The sequence below is a fragment of the Myotis lucifugus genome, unplaced genomic scaffold (genome assembly GCF_000147115.1).
Source record: "Myotis lucifugus unplaced genomic scaffold, Myoluc2.0 scaffold_274, whole genome shotgun sequence".
NCBI classification, from domain to species: Eukaryota; Metazoa; Chordata; class Mammalia; order Chiroptera; family Vespertilionidae; genus Myotis; species Myotis lucifugus.
In genome coordinates, this window is record NW_005871322.1 from 263,689 (window position 1) to 282,143 (window position 18,455).

Consider the following 18,455-nt stretch of genomic DNA (forward strand, 5'->3'; position numbering starts at 1 on the left):
CAAACTGACCCTAACAGCAGAAAGACTGGGAATGACTGGTCACTATGACACACACTGACCACCAGGGGGCAGACGCTCAATGCAGGAGCTGCCCCCTGGTGGTCAGTGCGCTCCCACAGGAGGAGCTCTGCTCAGCCACAAGCCAGGCTGACGGCTGCCAGTACAATGGTGGTGGTGGGGAGCCTCTCCTGCCTCCTCAGCAGCACTAAGGATGTCCGACTGCAGCTTAGGCCTGCTCCCCGCTGGCAAGTGGACATCCCCCGAGGCTGCTGGGCTGCCAGAGGGATGTCTGACTGGCAGCTTGGGCCCAATCCCGCAGAGAGCGGGCCTAAGCCAGCAGGTGGACATCCTCCGAGGGGTCCCAGACTGCAAGAGGGCATAGGCCGGACTGAGGGACCCCCCTGAGTGCACAAATTTTTGTGCACCGGGTCTCTAGTATAATAAAAGCCTAAGCGACCCTTATGGCAGAAGGACTGGTGGCTATGTTGCCCACTGACCACCAGGGGCAGACGCTCAATGCAGGAGCTGCCCCCTGGTGGTCAGTGAGCTCCCACAGGGGGAGCATCGCTCAGCCAGAGCCAGGCTCAGGGCTGGTGAGTGCAGTGGTGGTGGCGGGAGCCTCTCCCGCCTCCACAGCAGTGCGAAGGAGCAGTGAGCCAAGCAGTGAGGAGCAGTGAGCAGGCAGGCAGTCCCTGACTGCAAGAGGGCACAGGCTGGGCTGAGGGGACACACACCACCACCACCACCCCCCGCACAAATTTTGTGCACTAGGCCTCTAGTATCTTTATATAAAGGAGAGATTTGGACACAAAGACAAACATATACAGAGGGAAGATGGTGTGAAGAGACACAGGAACAAGATGAGAATGCCTAAAGATAGAAGAGAGGCCTGGAACTAGCACCTTCAGAGGAAGTATGGCCCTTCCAACACCTTAATTTTGGACCTCTGGCCTCCAGAACTGTGAGACAATAAATTTACGTTGTTCTAAGCCACTCAGTTGGTGTTACTTTGTTAGGGAAACCCCAGGAAATGAATACAACATCCTTCAAAACTGAAATTATCTTTCAAAATTTACCATTCAAAAATGAAGGAGAACTTAAGAAATTCCCACATAAAAGGTGAAGGAATTTGTTACTAGTAGACATGCCCTAAAAAAATTCTAAAGAGAGTCCTTCAGGTCAAAATGAGAGGACACTGCATTGTAACTTGAAGCCACAAAAGAAAGAAAGGCCACCAGTATAGGTAACTATATAGGTAAATATAAAAGCCAGTATTATTGTATTTTTATTTGTAACTCCTCTTTTCTGATATAATTTAAAATACAAGTGCATAAAATAATAATTATAAATCTACATTAATGGGTCACAATGTATAAAGATATAATTTGTGACAATAACAACAAAAAGAGTTTTTGTGTACTCTTGAAACTAAGTTGGTGTCAATTCAAACTAGATTGTTATAAATTTAAGTATTAATTGTAACCACAAGGAAATTGTATATTTATATGTATATGTATATGTATATGTATATGTATATGTATATATGTTACATATGTTATATATATGTATATATATATATTTGGTACATTACTAAAACTTACAGATTATAAGGAGGCAGTAATGGTAGAACTGAGGAACAACCAAAAGATATGATATATAGAAAATAGCAAAATAAGTCCTTGTCAGTAATTGTTTTTAATCTACATGGATTAAACTCTCCAATAAAAGGCATAGATTATCATAATAGATTTAAAAAGCCATAATCCTACTATATTAGGGTCACAAGAGACTCACTTTAGATCTAAAGATGCAAATAGGTTGAAAATGAAAATGAAAAAACTCCATGCAAACAGTTACCAAAAAAGAGCTGAGGTGGCAATATCAATATCAGATTTAATGAAAGATAAAAAGTCTCAAAGAGGTACCAAGAGGCATAAATAAAAACAAAACTACACCTAGACATGTCATAGAGGCACTGTGATCACCAGAGACAAAGGCAAACTTAGAATCAAACCAAGAGAAAAGGCAATTTATCTTAAAAAAAATTCTCAAACTATTAGGCTAACTTCATATTCTTCAACAGCAATGACAATGGCTAGAAAATAATGGAATAATTTATTTGAAGGGCTGAGGTACAAAGAATAAAATAAAGACACTTTTAGACAAAGAACAAAAATATTTATATTCACTGACCTTCACTGAAAGAACTACTAAAAGGTGTACTTCAGGGAGAAAAAAATTCCTGTGTTGTTCAGTGGTTGAGGTCATGGTTCATTTCCAGGTCAGGGCACATGCCTGGGCTTCGGGCTTGATCCCCAGTAAGAGGCGTGCAGGAGGCAGCCGATCAATGATTCTCTCGCATCGTTGATGTTTCTATCTCTCTCTTCCTCTCTGAAATCAATAAAAATATATTTTTTAAAAAATAAAAAGGATTGAAAAATGTCTCTCTCTTTCCCTCTTCCTTCCTCTCTGAAATCAATAAAAATTTTAAAAGCTTAAAAAATAAAAGATCCTGAGCTTTGGGTCTTGACTCAAAGAACCCAGTTGAGGGGCCACAGGTATGTTCACCTAGCCGGGTGTATATTTATCTTTAAATACCTATATAGTATATTAATTAATGTACATAAAATATTTGCATAATCTTTAATTAGGCAGAAGTCTGAAACTCATTCCTGCTGGAAGCTCGGCCAGGCGGGCTGTCAGTGGGGCCTTGGCCGGGTCCCAGGCTGACGACACTCCTCTCTCCCGTGCTCTCAGGACCTTCTCAACGACCTGTTCGCCACCGCTTTCCTGGCAGGCGCTGTGGCCTTTGCTGTGCAATCTCGCCAAACCATGCCGGTGAACTACTTTGTGGCTGTGGTGAGTCTCCCTTGTGGGGCTGTTCATCTGCTTAGAAATCACCTCTTTTTGGAGAACGCGTGTTTTCCCCGCTTCGAAGGCCACAGAACGGCTTTCCACCGAATTGTGCGATCCAAGCAAAGTTGGAAAGTAAAGCTGATCAGTGTTCCCAGTGGAGAAGCCATTGCAATAAATTTGATGTGTAGGGAGCCAGCCAAGCTGCTGGCTTCCTCCTTTTGCTGCTGACCCAGAGGCCAAAGCTCCTACCCTACCCCCCGGCCGGGTTTAAAGAAAGAAGTGGTGGGTGACAGGGCACTTGGGGGGGGGGGGGCTCAGTCTCTGGGGTCTGGCCATTTAAGGGGACAAGGGGGTGTCTTTTCCAGCACCTGCTTACTATTAGAAACCAGGAAGGAGCCCAGCCCTCTGTGCCTTGGTGGTTGAGCGTTGACCTATGAACCAGAAGGTTCAATTCCTGGTCAGGGCACGTGCCCAGGTTTTGGGCTGGATCCCCAGTAGGGAGCATGCAGGAAGCAGCCAATCAATGATTCTCTCTCCTCATTGATGTTTCTCTTTCTCTCTCTCTTTCTCTCTCTCTCTCTCTCTCTCTCTCTCTCCTTTCCTCTCTCTGAAATCAATAAAAATATATTTTTTACAAAAAAAGAAAAGAAACCAGGAAGGAAATAGGCCAACTTCGGGATGAAAAGCAAAAGTCACGAGGCTCCTCTTGTTTTCCAGATCCTTATTGGTGTGGCTGCGTTTTTCCCTTTAATCGATATATGCCTTCAAAGAAAACACTTCAGAGGCAAGAAGGTCAAAAAGAATGTGCTGGTTCCTCCTCAAAAAAAGGCAGATGCTCCAAAGGAAGAGCCAAAAGCAGAGGCGGCAAAGCCAAAGGACGACAAAAAGGGAAAGCCAGCGCCGGCGCCAGCAGCAGGAGCAGCGCCGGCAGCAGGAGCAGCGCCGGCAGGAGCAGCAGCGCCAGCAGGAGCAGCAGCAGCAAAGGCAAGCAAGAAATGACACCGAGGAGAAGCTGGTGGTCAGACGGGGCCGTGTATTTTGCAGCGAAGCAGAGTCCCACTGTCTTCCTTGTCTTCTTTCCCAGTGATTTTCTTGTCCACTTAAATAACCACCTCTGCTCGGAAAAGAAATTCTCTTCAAGTGGATTTTTTGTTCCTACCACCAACGTTACCGAAAGTTTTGGTGCCGTGAGGGGCTTGGGGGACCAGCGTGTGGGTGACGCTGGCTGTCAACGCTGACCAGCCAAAGGGGCCAGAGGGAAAGGAGAGAACGGGAAACGAAAGGATGCCTTTTTTTTTCACGTTATTTTCTATTTTTATTTATTTTAGAGAGGAAGAGCGAGACTCTAGGTCGGGGCACAAGGGCACATGGTTCACAGGTTGACGCTCAACCATTGAGCCAAGCTGGCCAGGCTCACGTTAATATTTTTATTTTTTATATATTTTTTTTATTAATTTCAGAGAGGAAGGAAGAGGGAGAGAGAGAGAGAAACATCAATGATGAGAGAGAATCATTGAGTGGCTGCCTCTTGCACACTCCCCACTGGGGATGGAGCCCCCAACCTGGGCATGTGCCCTTGACCGGAATCAAACCTGGGACCCTTTACTCTGCAGATCAACGCTCTATCCACTGAGCCAAACCGGCTAGGACTGATATTTTTTAAAAGCATCCAGGTAGTTGCTAGGAGAGAAATAAGGTTGCTGGCCTTCCTGATTCTTCGAAGTTTGGTATTGGTCCTCATTCGAAGCACCTTCGGGAGGAGGGCAGCAGGGGTGGTGGCACCTCCTCAGGGCTCAGGGCCTCTGCGAACCGGAGTCAGGCTGGAGTGGGCCAAGCAGGATGGGCCCAGAAGGGACCGGGGGGGCTGGTTGCTGTGGAGATGGCCAGCGGTCCCTGGGACCTGCAGCATCTCTGTCCAGTAAAGACCTGAGCATAAGCCCTGAGCATCAGCCGGGCCCCAGAGCCACAACTCCCACATGCACGCACCCCCCAACCCCCGCACCAGGGTCAGGGCCTCATTCTCACCAGACAGTCCAGCCACTTGGCAACTGGGCAGGAGAAGAGTCATCCTCATGAAAGAAAAGTGAGGTCCCCAATTGATGCCTGAGGAGCTAGGGAGGAGGGGCGGGGGTGGAGGGGGCATGAGCTCAGCCAGGAACCACATGAGAGAGAGGCGGGGAGGTCAGCTGGGCTGGGGGGGGGGGGGGGGTAAAGACTTTGGCCTCTGTCCTAAGTGCCATGGGGACCCCTGAAGCCTCAGGGTGCGCGTCCCAGTGGGAGGAGATGACACAGTCGGCTGCTGCTGCGGAAGAGGAGGAGGCTGCCTGTCAGGCAGGTGGGAAAGATGGGCCGCTGGGGCAGGTCCCTGGGGAAGCAGGAAGAGCTGGTCTCCACCCTTCAAGGGCACCTCTGTAGCCCTCACACCACCCCCTGCTGGCCAGGTAAGGTAAGGCAACCCTACTAAAAGGAGGAAACCCTACAGGGATTCGCATTCTAGAGAAAAACTAAAACATGGACACCATCCTGCCGAATGACCCAGAATTACATCCCCCCAGATATTTAGCCAAGAGGCCTGATATACTAGAATGTTGTAAGAGCCAAAAAGCTAAAAAAAAAAAAAAGCCCAAATGTTTCAAAGGAGGTACTCTGTGCTACGCTCACACAATATACTACTACTCAGCAACAGGAAACAAGCTACTGACACATGACAGAGAATGGCGATAAAAGTAAAAGATAAGGATGAGTCTCCCTGAGTACTGAGTGGAAGGAACCAGACCCAAAAGGAAGACACACCGCCGGTGTGGCTCAGTGGTTGAGCATCAACCCATGAACCAAGAGGTCACTAGTTTTGATGCCTGGCCAGGGCACAGGCCCAGATTGCACGTTTGATCCCCAGCAGGAGGGTGCAGGAGGCAGCCAATCCACACTTCTCATCATTGATGGTTCCCTCCCTCCCTCTCCCTCCCTCTCTGAAATCAACATTTTTTTAAAAATAAAAAGAACATACCATATGATTCTATTTTGAAGTTCAAGAACAGGGGGAAATATAGTGAAAGAAATGGAAACTGGTTACCTCAGGAGGTGGAGAACGGGGATTGATTACAGAGCATGAGGGGATTTGGGGGCATGAGACAGTTCTGTATCTTTATTTGGGGAACTGGTTACACGGGTGAATACATGTGCCAAACCTTTGACTGCATGCTTAAGATCTGTGCATTTCATTACATGCAAATTTTACCTAAAAGTGTAAGTAACTATGACTGTGCTCAGAATCCAGCAGAAAAGGGTGGAGCTTGTTAAACTCCTCTGTGTGGCCATTCCTCTCACCCCTGGAGGCAGGTATCTGAAACAGAATTTTTCCACACCCCAACTTTACACATTGAGGAAATAGAAAAAAAAAGAGTAAATTAAACCCAAAGCTAGGAAAAAAAGAGGAAACAATAGATAAGTAAAAGAGAGAATGGGGGAATAAGGGGGGGAGGGGGAGAATAGAATGAACAAAACCAAAGATTAGGTCTTTGAAAATATCAACAAAATTAACAACCTTTAGGTAACGACAAAGAAAAAAGAGAACACAAATAACTAAAATCAGAAATGAAAGCAATGGTTACTACTGACCATTCAGAGAAAGGATGCTAAGATAATTCTATGAATGAATATATGACAAGTTAGATGAAATGGAAAAAATCCTAGTAATACACAATTACCTAAACTCACAGAAGAAAAAATAGAAAATCTCAATACACAACAAGTGAAGAGATTAAATTAGTAGCCAAAAACATTTCCCAACAAATAAAAGTCCAAGACCAGATGACTACACTGGTGAATTCCACCAAACATTTCAAGAATTAGTAATTCTTCTCAAACTCTCCCAAAAACTAGAAGGGAATACTTCTTAACTCATGCTATATGCCAGCATCACCCTGATACCAAAACTAGATAAAGATATCACACAAAAAACTAAACACCACAGGGGGGAAAGGGGTGTGGGGGGTGCAGGAAGAGACTGGAAAAAAATCGTACACCTATAGATGAGGACAGTGGGGGGGGGTGTAAGGGCAGAGGGTGGGGTGGGAACCGGATGGAGGGGAGCTATGGGGGAAAAAAGAGAAACAACTGTAATAATCTGAACAATAAAGATTTAATTTAAAAAAAAAACTAAATACCAGTATCTGTTATGACTGTAGATGCAAAAAATTCTCAACAAAATACTAGCAAACCAAATCTAATAGTGTATTAAAAGGAATCTACGCCATGATGAAGTGGGGTTTATTCCAGAATAACATTGAAAAGCTTTTATAAACTGACTGGACATTGGAACCACAGGCCAATGGTGGGTAGGCCTGAATCTAACCAGATTGATTGTTTGCTTTAATAACAACAAATCTCTATAAAAGTTAAGCAAACCCAGAATTCAAAACATAATGTTCGGTATTTGCCAATGTTATTTCCGATAAGGGTTTAATCTCCAACATTTACAGGGAAACTCATACAACATTTACAGGGAAACTCATACAACTTAACAAAAAGAAGGTAAACAACACAATCAAAAAATGGGCAATGGACCTAAATAGACCCTTTTTGAAAGAGGACATACAGAAGGCCAAGAGACATATGAAAACATGCTCAAGGTCACCATCATCCGAGAGAGGCAAATCAAAACGACCATCTCACACCTGTCAGAATGGCTGTCATCAACAAATCAACAAACAACAAGTGCTGGCGAGGATGCTGAGAAAAAGGAACCCTGGTGCACTGCAGGTGGGAATGCAGACTGGTGCAGCCACTGTGGAGAACAGTATGGAGTTTCCTCAAAAAACTAAAAATGGAACTCCCATTTGACCCAGTGATCCCACTTCTAGGAATATATCCCAAGAAACTGGAAACACCAACCAGAAAGGATATATGCACCCCTATGTTCATAGCAGCACAATTCACCATAGCTAAGATTTGGAAACAGCCTAAACGCCCACCAGCAGATGAGTGGGTTAGAAAACTGTGGTCCATCTACACAATGGAATACTACGCTGCGGTAAAAAAGAAGGAATTCTTACCATTTGCAACAGCATGGATGGACCTAGAGAGCATTATGCTAAGCGAAATACGCCAGTCAGAGAAAGATAAATATCACATGATCTCACTCATTTGTGGAATATAATGAACAACATAAACTGATGAACAAAAAACAGATCCAGAGACAGAGAAGCATCGATCAGACCGTCAAACCTCAGAGGGAAGGCAGGGGATGGGGAGAGGGAGGGGGAGAGATCAACCAAAGGACTTGTATGCGTGCATATAAGCCTAACCAATGGACACAGACTGTAGTCTAGGGGGGTGAGGGCACGAGCTCGGGGGGAGGGGCAGTGGGGGGGTAAGGACACATATGTAATACCGTAATCAATCAATAAAAAAACATAATGTTCAAAATGTCCGTTATACAATCGATAATTATTTGACATATGAAGGACTAGAAAAAATCTCAACGTCTTATGAGGGAAAAGACAACGAACAATCTCAAGAATGGCACAAATGAAGAAAGGAAAAAAGACAAGAATTCCACAAATGTTAGGAGGATCAGAGCAGGACTTTAAAGAAAATATTAGAAGCATGCTCTAAGAATAAATTTTAAAGAATAAATAGAACACCTGGAAGGATAGAACGTCTTAGTGGAGAAATAGAAGATATAAAAAATAATCAAATGGAAATTTTAGAACGGAATATAATAACCACATTTTTAAAACTGGACGGACGGGCTTAGGGGCAGAACGGAGATGACAGAGGAAAGAGTGAACTTGATGATAAATCAGTAGAAACGATCTGATCTCAACAAAGGAGAATAAACGGATGGGAAGAAATGAACAGAGCCTCAAGGACTTTAGAGACAGTACCAAAAGGTCTAATTACCTGGAATTCCTGTAGGAGAGAAGATAGACTGTAGATTAAAGAGGAAATTAAGATGGAAACCATGCCCACCGGGCGTGGCTCAGTGGTTGAGCACTGAGCTATGAACCAGGAGGTCATGGTTCGATTCCTGGCCTGGGGTTTGTGGGATGGATCCCCAATGTGGGGCGTGTGGTGGGCAGCCAATCAATGATTCTCTCTCATCAATGATGTTTCTATCTCTCTCTCCCTCTCCGTTCCTCTCTGAAATAAATAAAAGTATATTTTTAAAAATAAAATAAAACTGAAACTACAAGCTATTCAGAAATGGGTAAAAACTAGAGCAATATTTTTGGCATGTGTCTGAAGTGGTCCTCAGAGGAAAAAATGTATAACTTTAAGTGTCTTCATTAGGAAACAAGAAAGACTTACATAAAGGATAACACAAATAATAAAATTTTTTTAAAAAGGCAAAAACCTGCAAGTCCATTCTATTTTTTGTGAAAACAAAGGCAAAAATCCCAAATAAAAATATTACCTAAATGAACCCAGAGATTTAGCAAAACAGCAAACACCCTGACCAAGAAAGGCACATCCCACAAATGTAAGGATGGTGAGCATTAGGCAAACTGCTACTGTCGTTCGAGACATTTGTAGATTAAAGGAGAAAACAGCAAGTTCTAAAAGAAAAAAGATCTAGCGAAAACGCAAGGTGAAAGATAAGTGACAACTCAGGAAAAAATATTCATAACTCACATTTCAGAAAAAGGACTCATTTCCTGGCAAGTGTGTTTTTATGTGTGTGAAAAGTCAATTCTCAGAAAAGGAAATGCAAATGGCTCTCACACATGTAAAAAAAAAAAAAGTGTTTGTGCCACTCATAACTAGAGAAATGCAAATGAAAACTGCCCAGAGAGACCTTGGTTTCTAAATACCATTCTCCGATAAAGAGCACCAGGGCTTCTTGGAGAACTGGCGATTCTTGGCCTAAGATGGGGAGAATACAACATGAACCTGAAGCATCTCACAGTGGCAGAAAATGAGGAAATGAAAGAAAGAGGGGGAGGGGAGGGGGCATGTTAGGTACACATGAGCCCGCCTACTGGCCAAAGATGGAACAACAACCAATAAAATGAAGTCAGTAGTTCATTATAACCCCAAAAATAAAGTAAATAAACTAGTGGAGAAGAACGGAGAATATTCCTTCCACAAGGAACGTGAAAGGAATAGAGCCACCCTCCTCCATTCCATAGCAGGTATTTCATGCTGCCATCCTCTGTGACAGGTTCTGGGCTGGGGCTGGTCCCCAGGCAGCTCACAGCCTGCGGTGAGATGGACAGGGGCCCGGGGTCTCCAGCCACCTCAAGCAAGGGCACCCACCAGGTTCTCCTTCCCCTCTCCGTGGGCCCTCTCGGTCATTCTGGGCTGCCACCCTATTTTGTTTTTGGTACCCTTTCAGCTCATGGAGATGTAAATTACATAAAATAAAATGCACCCATGTTAAAAGTACTGTCTGATGTGTTTTGAGAAATGTAGGTCCCCGAGTAACCACCACTCCTGTCAAAATAAAGCGCATTTCCAGCACCCAAACAGTTTCCTCAAGCCCCGACCCCGGGTACTGACCTGATTTCTGTCGCCACAACTTAGTTTCACGTATTCTAGGATTTCATAAAGGTGGGATCATACAGCATGTGCTGTTTTCAGTGTGGCTCCTTTCATTCAACATCATGTCTGCAAAATGCAACCATATTGTTGCACTCACCAACGATTTATTCCTTTTTATTGCTGAGGTGCTTTCCCTGGAAGGGATGTCCCTCAGTTTATTCCTTCCCCTGCTGATGAACCAACGGGTGGTTTCTACGTTAAGCTATTAAAAACACAGCTGTGGACATTCGTGTACAGGCCTCTGTAGAGACCCGTGCTTTCCTCTCTCTTGGGTAAATACCTACAAGAAAAATAGCTGGGTCCCATGATAGACCTCTGTTTAACTTTTTTTTTTTTTAATCCTCACCTGAGAATATGTTTATTGATTTCAGGGAAAGGAGAAGGGAGAGTGGGAGGGGGAGAGAGAGAGAGAAACATTGGTTGTTTTGCCCCAACCAGGGATCGAACTCAAAACCTAGGCATATGCCCTGACTGGGAATCGAACCCACAACCTTTCCGTGTACGGGACGATGCCCAACCAACTGAGCCACACCGGGCAGGGCTGTTTAACTTTTTTTGTTGTTGTTTTAATATATTTTGTATTGATTTCAGAGAGGAAGGGAGAGGGAGAGATAGAAACATCAATGATGAGAAAACATCATTGATCGGCTGCCTCCTGCACGCCCCCTACTAGGGATCAAGCCCAAAACCCAAAGCACGTGCCCTGACTGGGAATCGAACCCTGACCTCCTGATTCTTAGGTCAACCCTCAACCACTGAGCCACGCCAGCTGGGCCTGTTTAACCTTTCTATCAGCAGTGAATGAAAGTTCCATCTGCTATACATCCTCACCGGCACTTAAATAGTAGCATCCCTTTCTACGAAGCCATTTTAATAGGTGTAGAGCTGTATCTCATGGTGCCTTTAATTTGCATTTCTAGATGTCATGGTGTTGAGCATCTTTTCACCCATGTGTTTATTAGGTGTCCGTACACCTTTGTTGAATTGTCTGTTCGAATCTTTGGCCCCTTTTAAAATCCAGGTTGTTTTCTTATATTGAGTTGCAATTTTGAGCCACGTTTCAATTAACAGAGATGAGAACCAGGTGGTCCTCTGATCTAACCCCTCCCCTCCCTGGCCTGCTCCCAGGGAATGTGGGGTAAATCCCAAACTCCAGGGCCAGGGCCTGCACAATCTGTCTCCTCCCGCTGGTCCCTAGCTCAGTCCTTTCCGCCTGGCCACCCGCGGAACCTGCCAGACATCTATTACCAGCGACCACCTCACTCAGGATTCTCCGGGTCCATTTAGTGTTTACCCACACCCCCACCACAAGCGGGGGCTTCCCCTCAGGTCGGGCTCCCAGTTCTGCTGCTGAATGAATACATAGGTAAATGAATGCCTCTTACCTAGCTGGAGAGGTCGGGGAAGTCTTCTCTGAGGACGTATTGCTGCTTTTTGGTCACAGAAGATTAAAGGACTGATCGGATAACACGGTGGGGAAAGAGCACTCCGCGCAGAGGGGATAGCGCGTGCAAAGGCCCGGGTGCAGAGGGGAGCCTGGTTTGTGTAAGAAGCCGCGAGGAAGCAGATGGGTGGAAGAGAAGCGGGGAGAGGGCAGCGAGGGGTGATGTTTTGCCCTATACCGAGGCCCTGAGCAAGTTGGGGAGCTCCAAGGTTCCCATCTGCTTCCTCGGAACAGCGCAGGGAGGAGACAGGAGTGGCCTGAGTCTAGCGGAGGCCTTGGTGGCGGTGAGAAGTGGACGGGGATGGACGTGTAGGAGGGGAACGTGTGTGGCCGTCGTGGTGAGACAGAGGCAGAGCGAGAACCAGGCCACCCCCGGGGACTGTGGCTCTTGGGGTGGAAGGACGGCGGGCAGCACCGCTCGCAGAGGCCCGCGCAGCCAGCACGTCCCGGGCTGGTCGTGGCGACACTGAACTGGCGCCCCGAGGAGCGTGCGCGCGGGCGCGCGTGTGTGCCGTGCACAGGGCTTGCATCTTCGCCTCCCGCCCCCGGAAAACATGGGTGCGGCGGGGTGGGGGTGGGCGAATGGCCGAGAGAGAAACAGCGGGAGTGGGTGGGAGGCCGACAGCGCGATCGAAGCCGCGGGAGGACCAGGCAGAGTTTTGCTGTTTGGGCGCCTAGGGTCCTGGGTCCCGGACCTGTGCTCGACGGGAGGCAGCGAGTGGAGGCCACCCTTCTGGGTTGTGGCGAGGACAGCCGGGTGGGAGCTCCGACGGGGCACCCGAGGGTGGCAAACAAGTTCTGCAGCCTCCGGGGCAGGGGTGAGAGGAGAATGGGAGGGGTCTCCGGGAGCCCCAGGCCGGCACCGCGGCGGGTCCCGGGTCCGAGGGCAGGAAGGGAGGAGAAGGAACGAGGGCGGAAGAGGGGAAGGGAGGTCGGAGCCGAGGAGGGGGCCGGGGAGAGGCGGGGCCGGGGGCGGGGCGCGGCGGCGGGGGGATGCGCCCCTGCGCCGAGCTCGCCCGGCCTCTCTCTCCTTCCGCACAGCCGGGGTTTCCGCTTCCCTCCCGGGCGCAGGGGGTGAGGGAGCCAGACCGAGCCTTGTCCGTGCAGCCGCCGCCGCCATGTGGCCCCCAGACCCGGACCCCGAGCCGGACCCGAGCCCGCCCGCCGCCAAGCTCCGCACCCCGGCGCGGGGCTGCGCGCCCTCTTGGCTCCCCTTCCTGGCCGCGCGGGCAAAGGGCCGCCTTCTGCTGGCCGCCCCCTTCCTCCTGGCCGAATCCGGGAAATGCGGGCCCGGCCCCCCTTCGGGGGGGGGGGGGCCCCCAATTCCGGCGCCCCCCCCCCGGTTCCCCCTTGGGAGCCCCCTCCCAATTGGGCAAAACTTGCCCGCGTTCAGGACGGCCCCGCTGAAAACCAGCGCCCGGGGCAGAGGCGAGGCGGGGCCCGAACCCGCGCTCTCCCCGGCCCTCCACGCGCGCGTGCAAAGCTGGGGGTGGCCAAGGTCTCCAGCCTCCAGGCCTGGGTGAGAGGAGAAGGCGAGGGGCCCCGCGCGCGGCGCTGTGTGACCTCGGGCGCTTCCGCCCTCTCTGGGCCCCGGGAGGGGTCAGCGCGCTCGGCCCTTCTCGCGCCCGGGCGCCCTCGCCCTCGTTCCGGGGCGCAGGGAGGGCCAGCCGGGCCTCGGGCTGCGGGGCGGAGGCTGCGGTGGAGCCCAGCCAGCTGGGATGGGGACAGCACCGGGTGGGAAGGGGACCCCTGGGAATGGGCGAGGCCCCGGCAGCACTCTGGGGGGCGCGCAGGCGGAGGGGCGGGGGCCGGAGCCCAGCGGGGTGACTTCATCCCCCTCCTCCCCTTCCTCGTCGGGATCCAGCCGCCCCGCCCCCGCCGAGCTGCTTCTTCCTTCCCGCTCCCCCCGCCCGGGCCGGCCAGGCCTTTGTCCTCGGGACACGGCGAAAAGCCCCGCACTGGCCGCGAGTGGGCTGGGGGCTGGCCCTGGACCTCCGTGGAGGGAAGGGGAGGGAGAGACCGGGCAGAGGGGACGCGGGATGAGGGAGGGGCACTGATTACTTAGGTCCCCAGCTCAGCCTCTGTCTTTATTCCCACTTTGATGACCAGAACGCTGAGGCCGGAGCTTAAGGGGTTTGACAGGTGAGGGCTGGAGCTGCAAGGACCGAGGGGGATGGGGTCAGAAGGAGGCGGTCTGTGGTCCTGTCACCTCTGCTGGGCCTGGGGTCAGCCCGGAGGTCAGCCCAGGACCTGCCCAACTCCCAAGTGAGGCCGCAGGACCCCCAGCCCTCACTTCAAGGGGTTGCCTCCTGGTTGGCCACTCCAGCCTCACCCCAGAGATCGATGGGAGCTACTTTCGGGGAGAAGCCTGAGTCTACCATCCACCGAGGGGACCCCAAACCCACCCCACTCAGGCCCCCCAAATAAGTCAAGGGGTAGCCGGCCGGAGCATAAATGAGGCCCGGGGCAGAGCTGGGAGTCAGGAATCTGTCTGGGAGTGTCAGGCGTGGGGAGGAGGTCGGGTGGGCACTGAAGTCGCAAAGGGAGCTGCTCCCCGGCACTCGTGACTCCTGTAGTCACCTCCTGTCTGCCCCAGGCCCACGCAAGTGGGGGGGCTGGCAGGGGCAGGAAGGGGTGAAGTGGCAACTAGGAATCAGAGAATGAGGAAACAGGAATCTAGAGAGGGATCTCCACAGTAAGGCTTGGGGGGGGAGGCGGGGCAGGAAGGAGAGGGACACAAGAACAGCCCAGCCGAATAAGTACAGCAGGAGCTGTGGACAGGCTGAGTCAGGGTCCCACACCTTGTCTTCCGGCTGCCTCTGTGTCCTGGTTAACCATCTGTTCAAGTTGGACTCAGCTATCCCCAGGGCCATGTTCAGTACAGATGCGGGTGCCCTGGGGACTTCCTGGGATTTCTGTAACTCATTTGTCTGAAGCAGCGTCAGTGCTTCCTGTGAGGCCTCTGGGTATCCCCTGCAAGGCCCCCTGGGCCCCACTCGGAGCTACTCAGCCATAGACATGTTCAGACCCACACACCGTGACAGAAACCAGATAAAAGCCAACACCCCCAGGGCAGGGTTGCTTAAGAAAGCCGCTGCCGGTCAAGCTAGCCCTGGGTTCAAAATCCTGGTATCCTCTTATTAGCTGCATGACACTGAGCAATCACTTCACCTCTCAGAACCTCAGTCTTCCCGTCTGTAAAGTGGGCTGTAAGGAGCACCTGGCACATGGGTGGTTGCGAGGATCCCAGGAGATCCCACAAGCCTCAGCGGGCACTGGCCCAGGGCACCGCCCCAGCACCTTGGTCTGCTCTGCAGCACACACAGTCTGCAGAACTATTGGGGGGCTCGGCGTCCGGCAGCGTCAGTTCCCACACACAGTGCAGGGACAGGGCTGCAGAGAACATTTTCACTCTAGTTCCTCAGTGCTCCTCGCCCAGAGACCAGCGGGACCTGGGGCATCAGTGTCAACACTCCTTTCCTGGGTGTTTATTTCTTATTAGTAGTAAAATTTGCAAATATATTAAAAAGTCAAAAGAGTTATACTCTTAACACTAATATACCCACCACCTACATTGTACAGTTGTTAACACATTGGTATATTTACTTTATCACATATCTCTCCATCTATCTAGCAATCCATTTAAAATATATATATATATATATATATATATATATATATATATATATTTTATTGATTTCAGAGAGGAAGGGAGATAGAGATAGAAACATCAATGAAGAATCATTAATCAGCCGTCTCTTGCACACCCCACACTGGATCAAGCCCGCAACCTGGGCATGTGCCCTGATCAAGAATTGAACCGTGACCTCCTAGTTCATAGGTCGACGCTCAACCACTGAGCCACACCAGCCGGGCTCCATTTTGTTTTTCAATGAATTTAGAGTAAACTGCAGACATCAGTACATTTCAACTGTAAACACTTCAGCCCCCGTATCTTTACTAAGTTTAAGATTTTATTGTTTTTCAGGTGGATTGCATTCAGTGAAAAGTGCAGGTCTTGTGTGTTGGGAGTGAATTTTTGAAATTGGTTCCTGCTTAGTGGGCTGCCTTTGGGACTGCTTAGGTCTGACTAGCCCCTGTTGGACATCGTCTGAGTTGGGTGAATTCTGCCATAGAACCTGTTGGGTTGGGGGCGGAGTGAGCATCCCCAGAGGGTGGCCTCCTGCGGGCTGGACACACATAGGAGGCTGGCACTTCCTGATTGGGTCCTGGCAAGGAGCTGGCATGGGGTCAGGACTAAGGGCCATGCCCAGAAACACTGGGGGCAACACAGGTGTGAGCCTGGGCCCCATGACCAGGTCCTCAGCCTGGCAGCTGCAGAACTGAGGGCAGATCACCTTCCATTCCTGAGCCTCCTCTATTCCTGACTGGCGGGGGCTCATAGGGGCACTGGGTGAGGGGCTGTGCAAAGGCTCTGACTTCTCCCTCCCCACCCACCCAGGGTCTCTCCTTCATCATCTTTGTCTGCTACGTGGCGTCCACAGCGTCCGCCTTCCTCACCGCGCCCCTCCTGGAGTTCCTGCTGGCCCTCTTCTTCCTCTTTGCTGATGCCATGCAGTTGAATGACAAGTGGCAGGGCTTGTGCTGGCCCATGATGGTGAGGGCTGGGGCCCCACGAGGAAGCGGTTGGCTGCCCTTTCTTCAATGCACTGGGACAGCTGTTTGCCATTGGTTGGAGCCAGGCGGGTAGACCTGGCTTCAGGTGATCTGGGCCCCTCCACTCAGCAGCCATATAACCCCGGTCAGGGCCTCCAGGTCTCTCTGTAAGGCAAGCATGTCAAACTCAAAGGCTAACAAGGTTTAAGTTTATGTGGGCCGCAAAATAACAAAATAACAAAAGCTTCAATTTTCATAGAAACATAGGTTTATTTCGATAAAGACATGCTGAATACAAAGGGCTGAAATAAATGAGTAATCATTAAAATAAAATAGAACATTTTAATAAAAATTAATATTTTTTCTTGAACATTAACTTACCAGACACTGAATAACTGCACAAATTAATAAGCATAACGCGAATAAACCTATTTTTTCATGTTCTCCGAAAGCGAAATATTTCCTGTTGTGCACACCAAACAAGTCAGTACAAGACTAATGAAACATTCGCTGCTAGTATTAGTGGACAGAAATGGTGCGCCGGTGCGTAAGGGAATTGAATGCAACACGATTACAGTAAACGTTGTAGTTCGTTATTAATAATTATGTATAACAGGATATTGCAAAAATTAAGTTACGAAATTTTAATTAAAACATTTCTGAGCCACAAAAACATTCCTTGTGTGCTGGGAGTTTGACATGCTTGCTGTAAGGGAATCCCAGACTGCATCCTTGCCCCTGGCCACGAGGTGGCGCTGGTGCTCCCTAGTCTCAGCTACAGGAATTCAAGCCATTTCAACAAGGGCCGGGCACGTGAACTGAGGACTTGCAGGGTCTACTCGGACCCTTACTCAGCCTTCTGGCAACTCGGCTTATCTCCCCGGCGGTCCAGGGCCCTGCCTCAGACTTCGCTGTGTGCAGTGGGGCAGTGGGGCAGTGGGGCAATGGGTCAGAGAGAAGGGACAGCAAGCCTGCACTTGAACCCTGGTCTCTCTCTTTTTTTGTTTAATAAAGTGAATTTAAAAAAAATTTTTTTTTTTTATTGATTTGAGAGAGAGGAAGGGAGAGAGAAACATTGATGGGCTGCCCTCTCGCACGTGCCCTAACTGGGGATCGAACCCACAACATTTTGGAATATTGGTTGAATGATGCTTCAACCAATTGAGCCCCACCGTCAGGGTGAACCCTGGTCTTTTCTTGTCATTGAAAAAAAAAATTTTTTTTTAATTTTATTGTTGCAGCTGCAGCGTGCCCAGCTGCTCCCACGTGCGTGAGGTGAAGGCTTTCCCGTGGAGCAGCACCACCTCCACCCTGCGGGCACATGGGGGGTGGTCTGAGGCTTTGGCAGGGCCCCACCTTCTTCCTAGGCTTCTCCCACTGCCCTCCCAGCCCTCAGCACCCCGTGTGGAGCTGGGGTCCCACACGGGGGCTCCCCTCAGGCCTCATCCTTCTACTAGACCCTGGGGTCAGCACCCACCTTCGTGCCCGGTGGAGTGGGAGCACCTCTCGGTAAAAGATGGGGGAGTTGCCAGGGGTGAGACCGGCCAGGATTGTGACATTGGGGTCGCCCCAGAGCCAGGAAGTGTGCTCAGGGGGGCCTGGCAGCCCCACGTACAGTAGCAGCATGAGCAGCAGGCCCAGGCCCAGCAGGGCTGTGTGGGACCGGCTCATGGAGGTTTGTACCACAGTCTGGAGGAGGAGGAGAGGAGAGGAGGCTGAGGCCCCACTTGGCCCCCGGGACCCCATCCCGAAACCCCACCCGGAAGCGCCCAGCTGAGGAAAAGCTCAGCCTTGCGGGTGGCACAGTGGTGAGGCCCCAAAGGGGAAAGGCTGTGTAGAGAGGTCCCGCTCAGGGCATGTGTAGACTAATGCTAAACTCAGAATGTGCTTGGCAACTGGTGGGAATATACTAGTAACCCCAGCCCAGCTGGGTTAAATGGGAAGAGGGAGCAGGGAGAATCCAGGGAGGAGGAGAAGCTGAGGCATTGGGGGG

The 18,455-nt window shown here is 49.9% G+C and overlaps 2 protein-coding genes across 2 annotated transcripts in view; both read left to right on the top strand.

Moving 5' to 3' along the window:
* Positions 1-2,992, top strand: part of LOC102432245 (chemokine-like factor) — a 34,534-nt gene extending 31,542 nt beyond the window's left edge. The window contains exons 3-4 of the mRNA XM_006099477.3: positions 2,758-2,859; positions 2,939-2,992. Coding sequence (XP_006099539.2) covers positions 2,758-2,859; positions 2,939-2,992 — 156 coding nt within the window. The remainder of the gene's footprint in view (positions 1-2,757; positions 2,860-2,938) is intronic.
* Positions 2,993-12,963: 9,971 nt separating this feature from the next.
* Positions 12,964-18,455, top strand: part of CMTM3 (CKLF like MARVEL transmembrane domain containing 3) — an 8,486-nt gene continuing 2,994 nt past the window's right edge. Inside the window, exons 1-3 of the mRNA XM_023763096.1 lie at positions 12,964-13,029; positions 13,239-13,364; positions 16,308-16,463. Of these exons, the coding sequence (XP_023618864.1) occupies positions 12,964-13,029; positions 13,239-13,364; positions 16,308-16,463 (348 nt within the window). The remainder of the gene's footprint in view (positions 13,030-13,238; positions 13,365-16,307; positions 16,464-18,455) is intronic.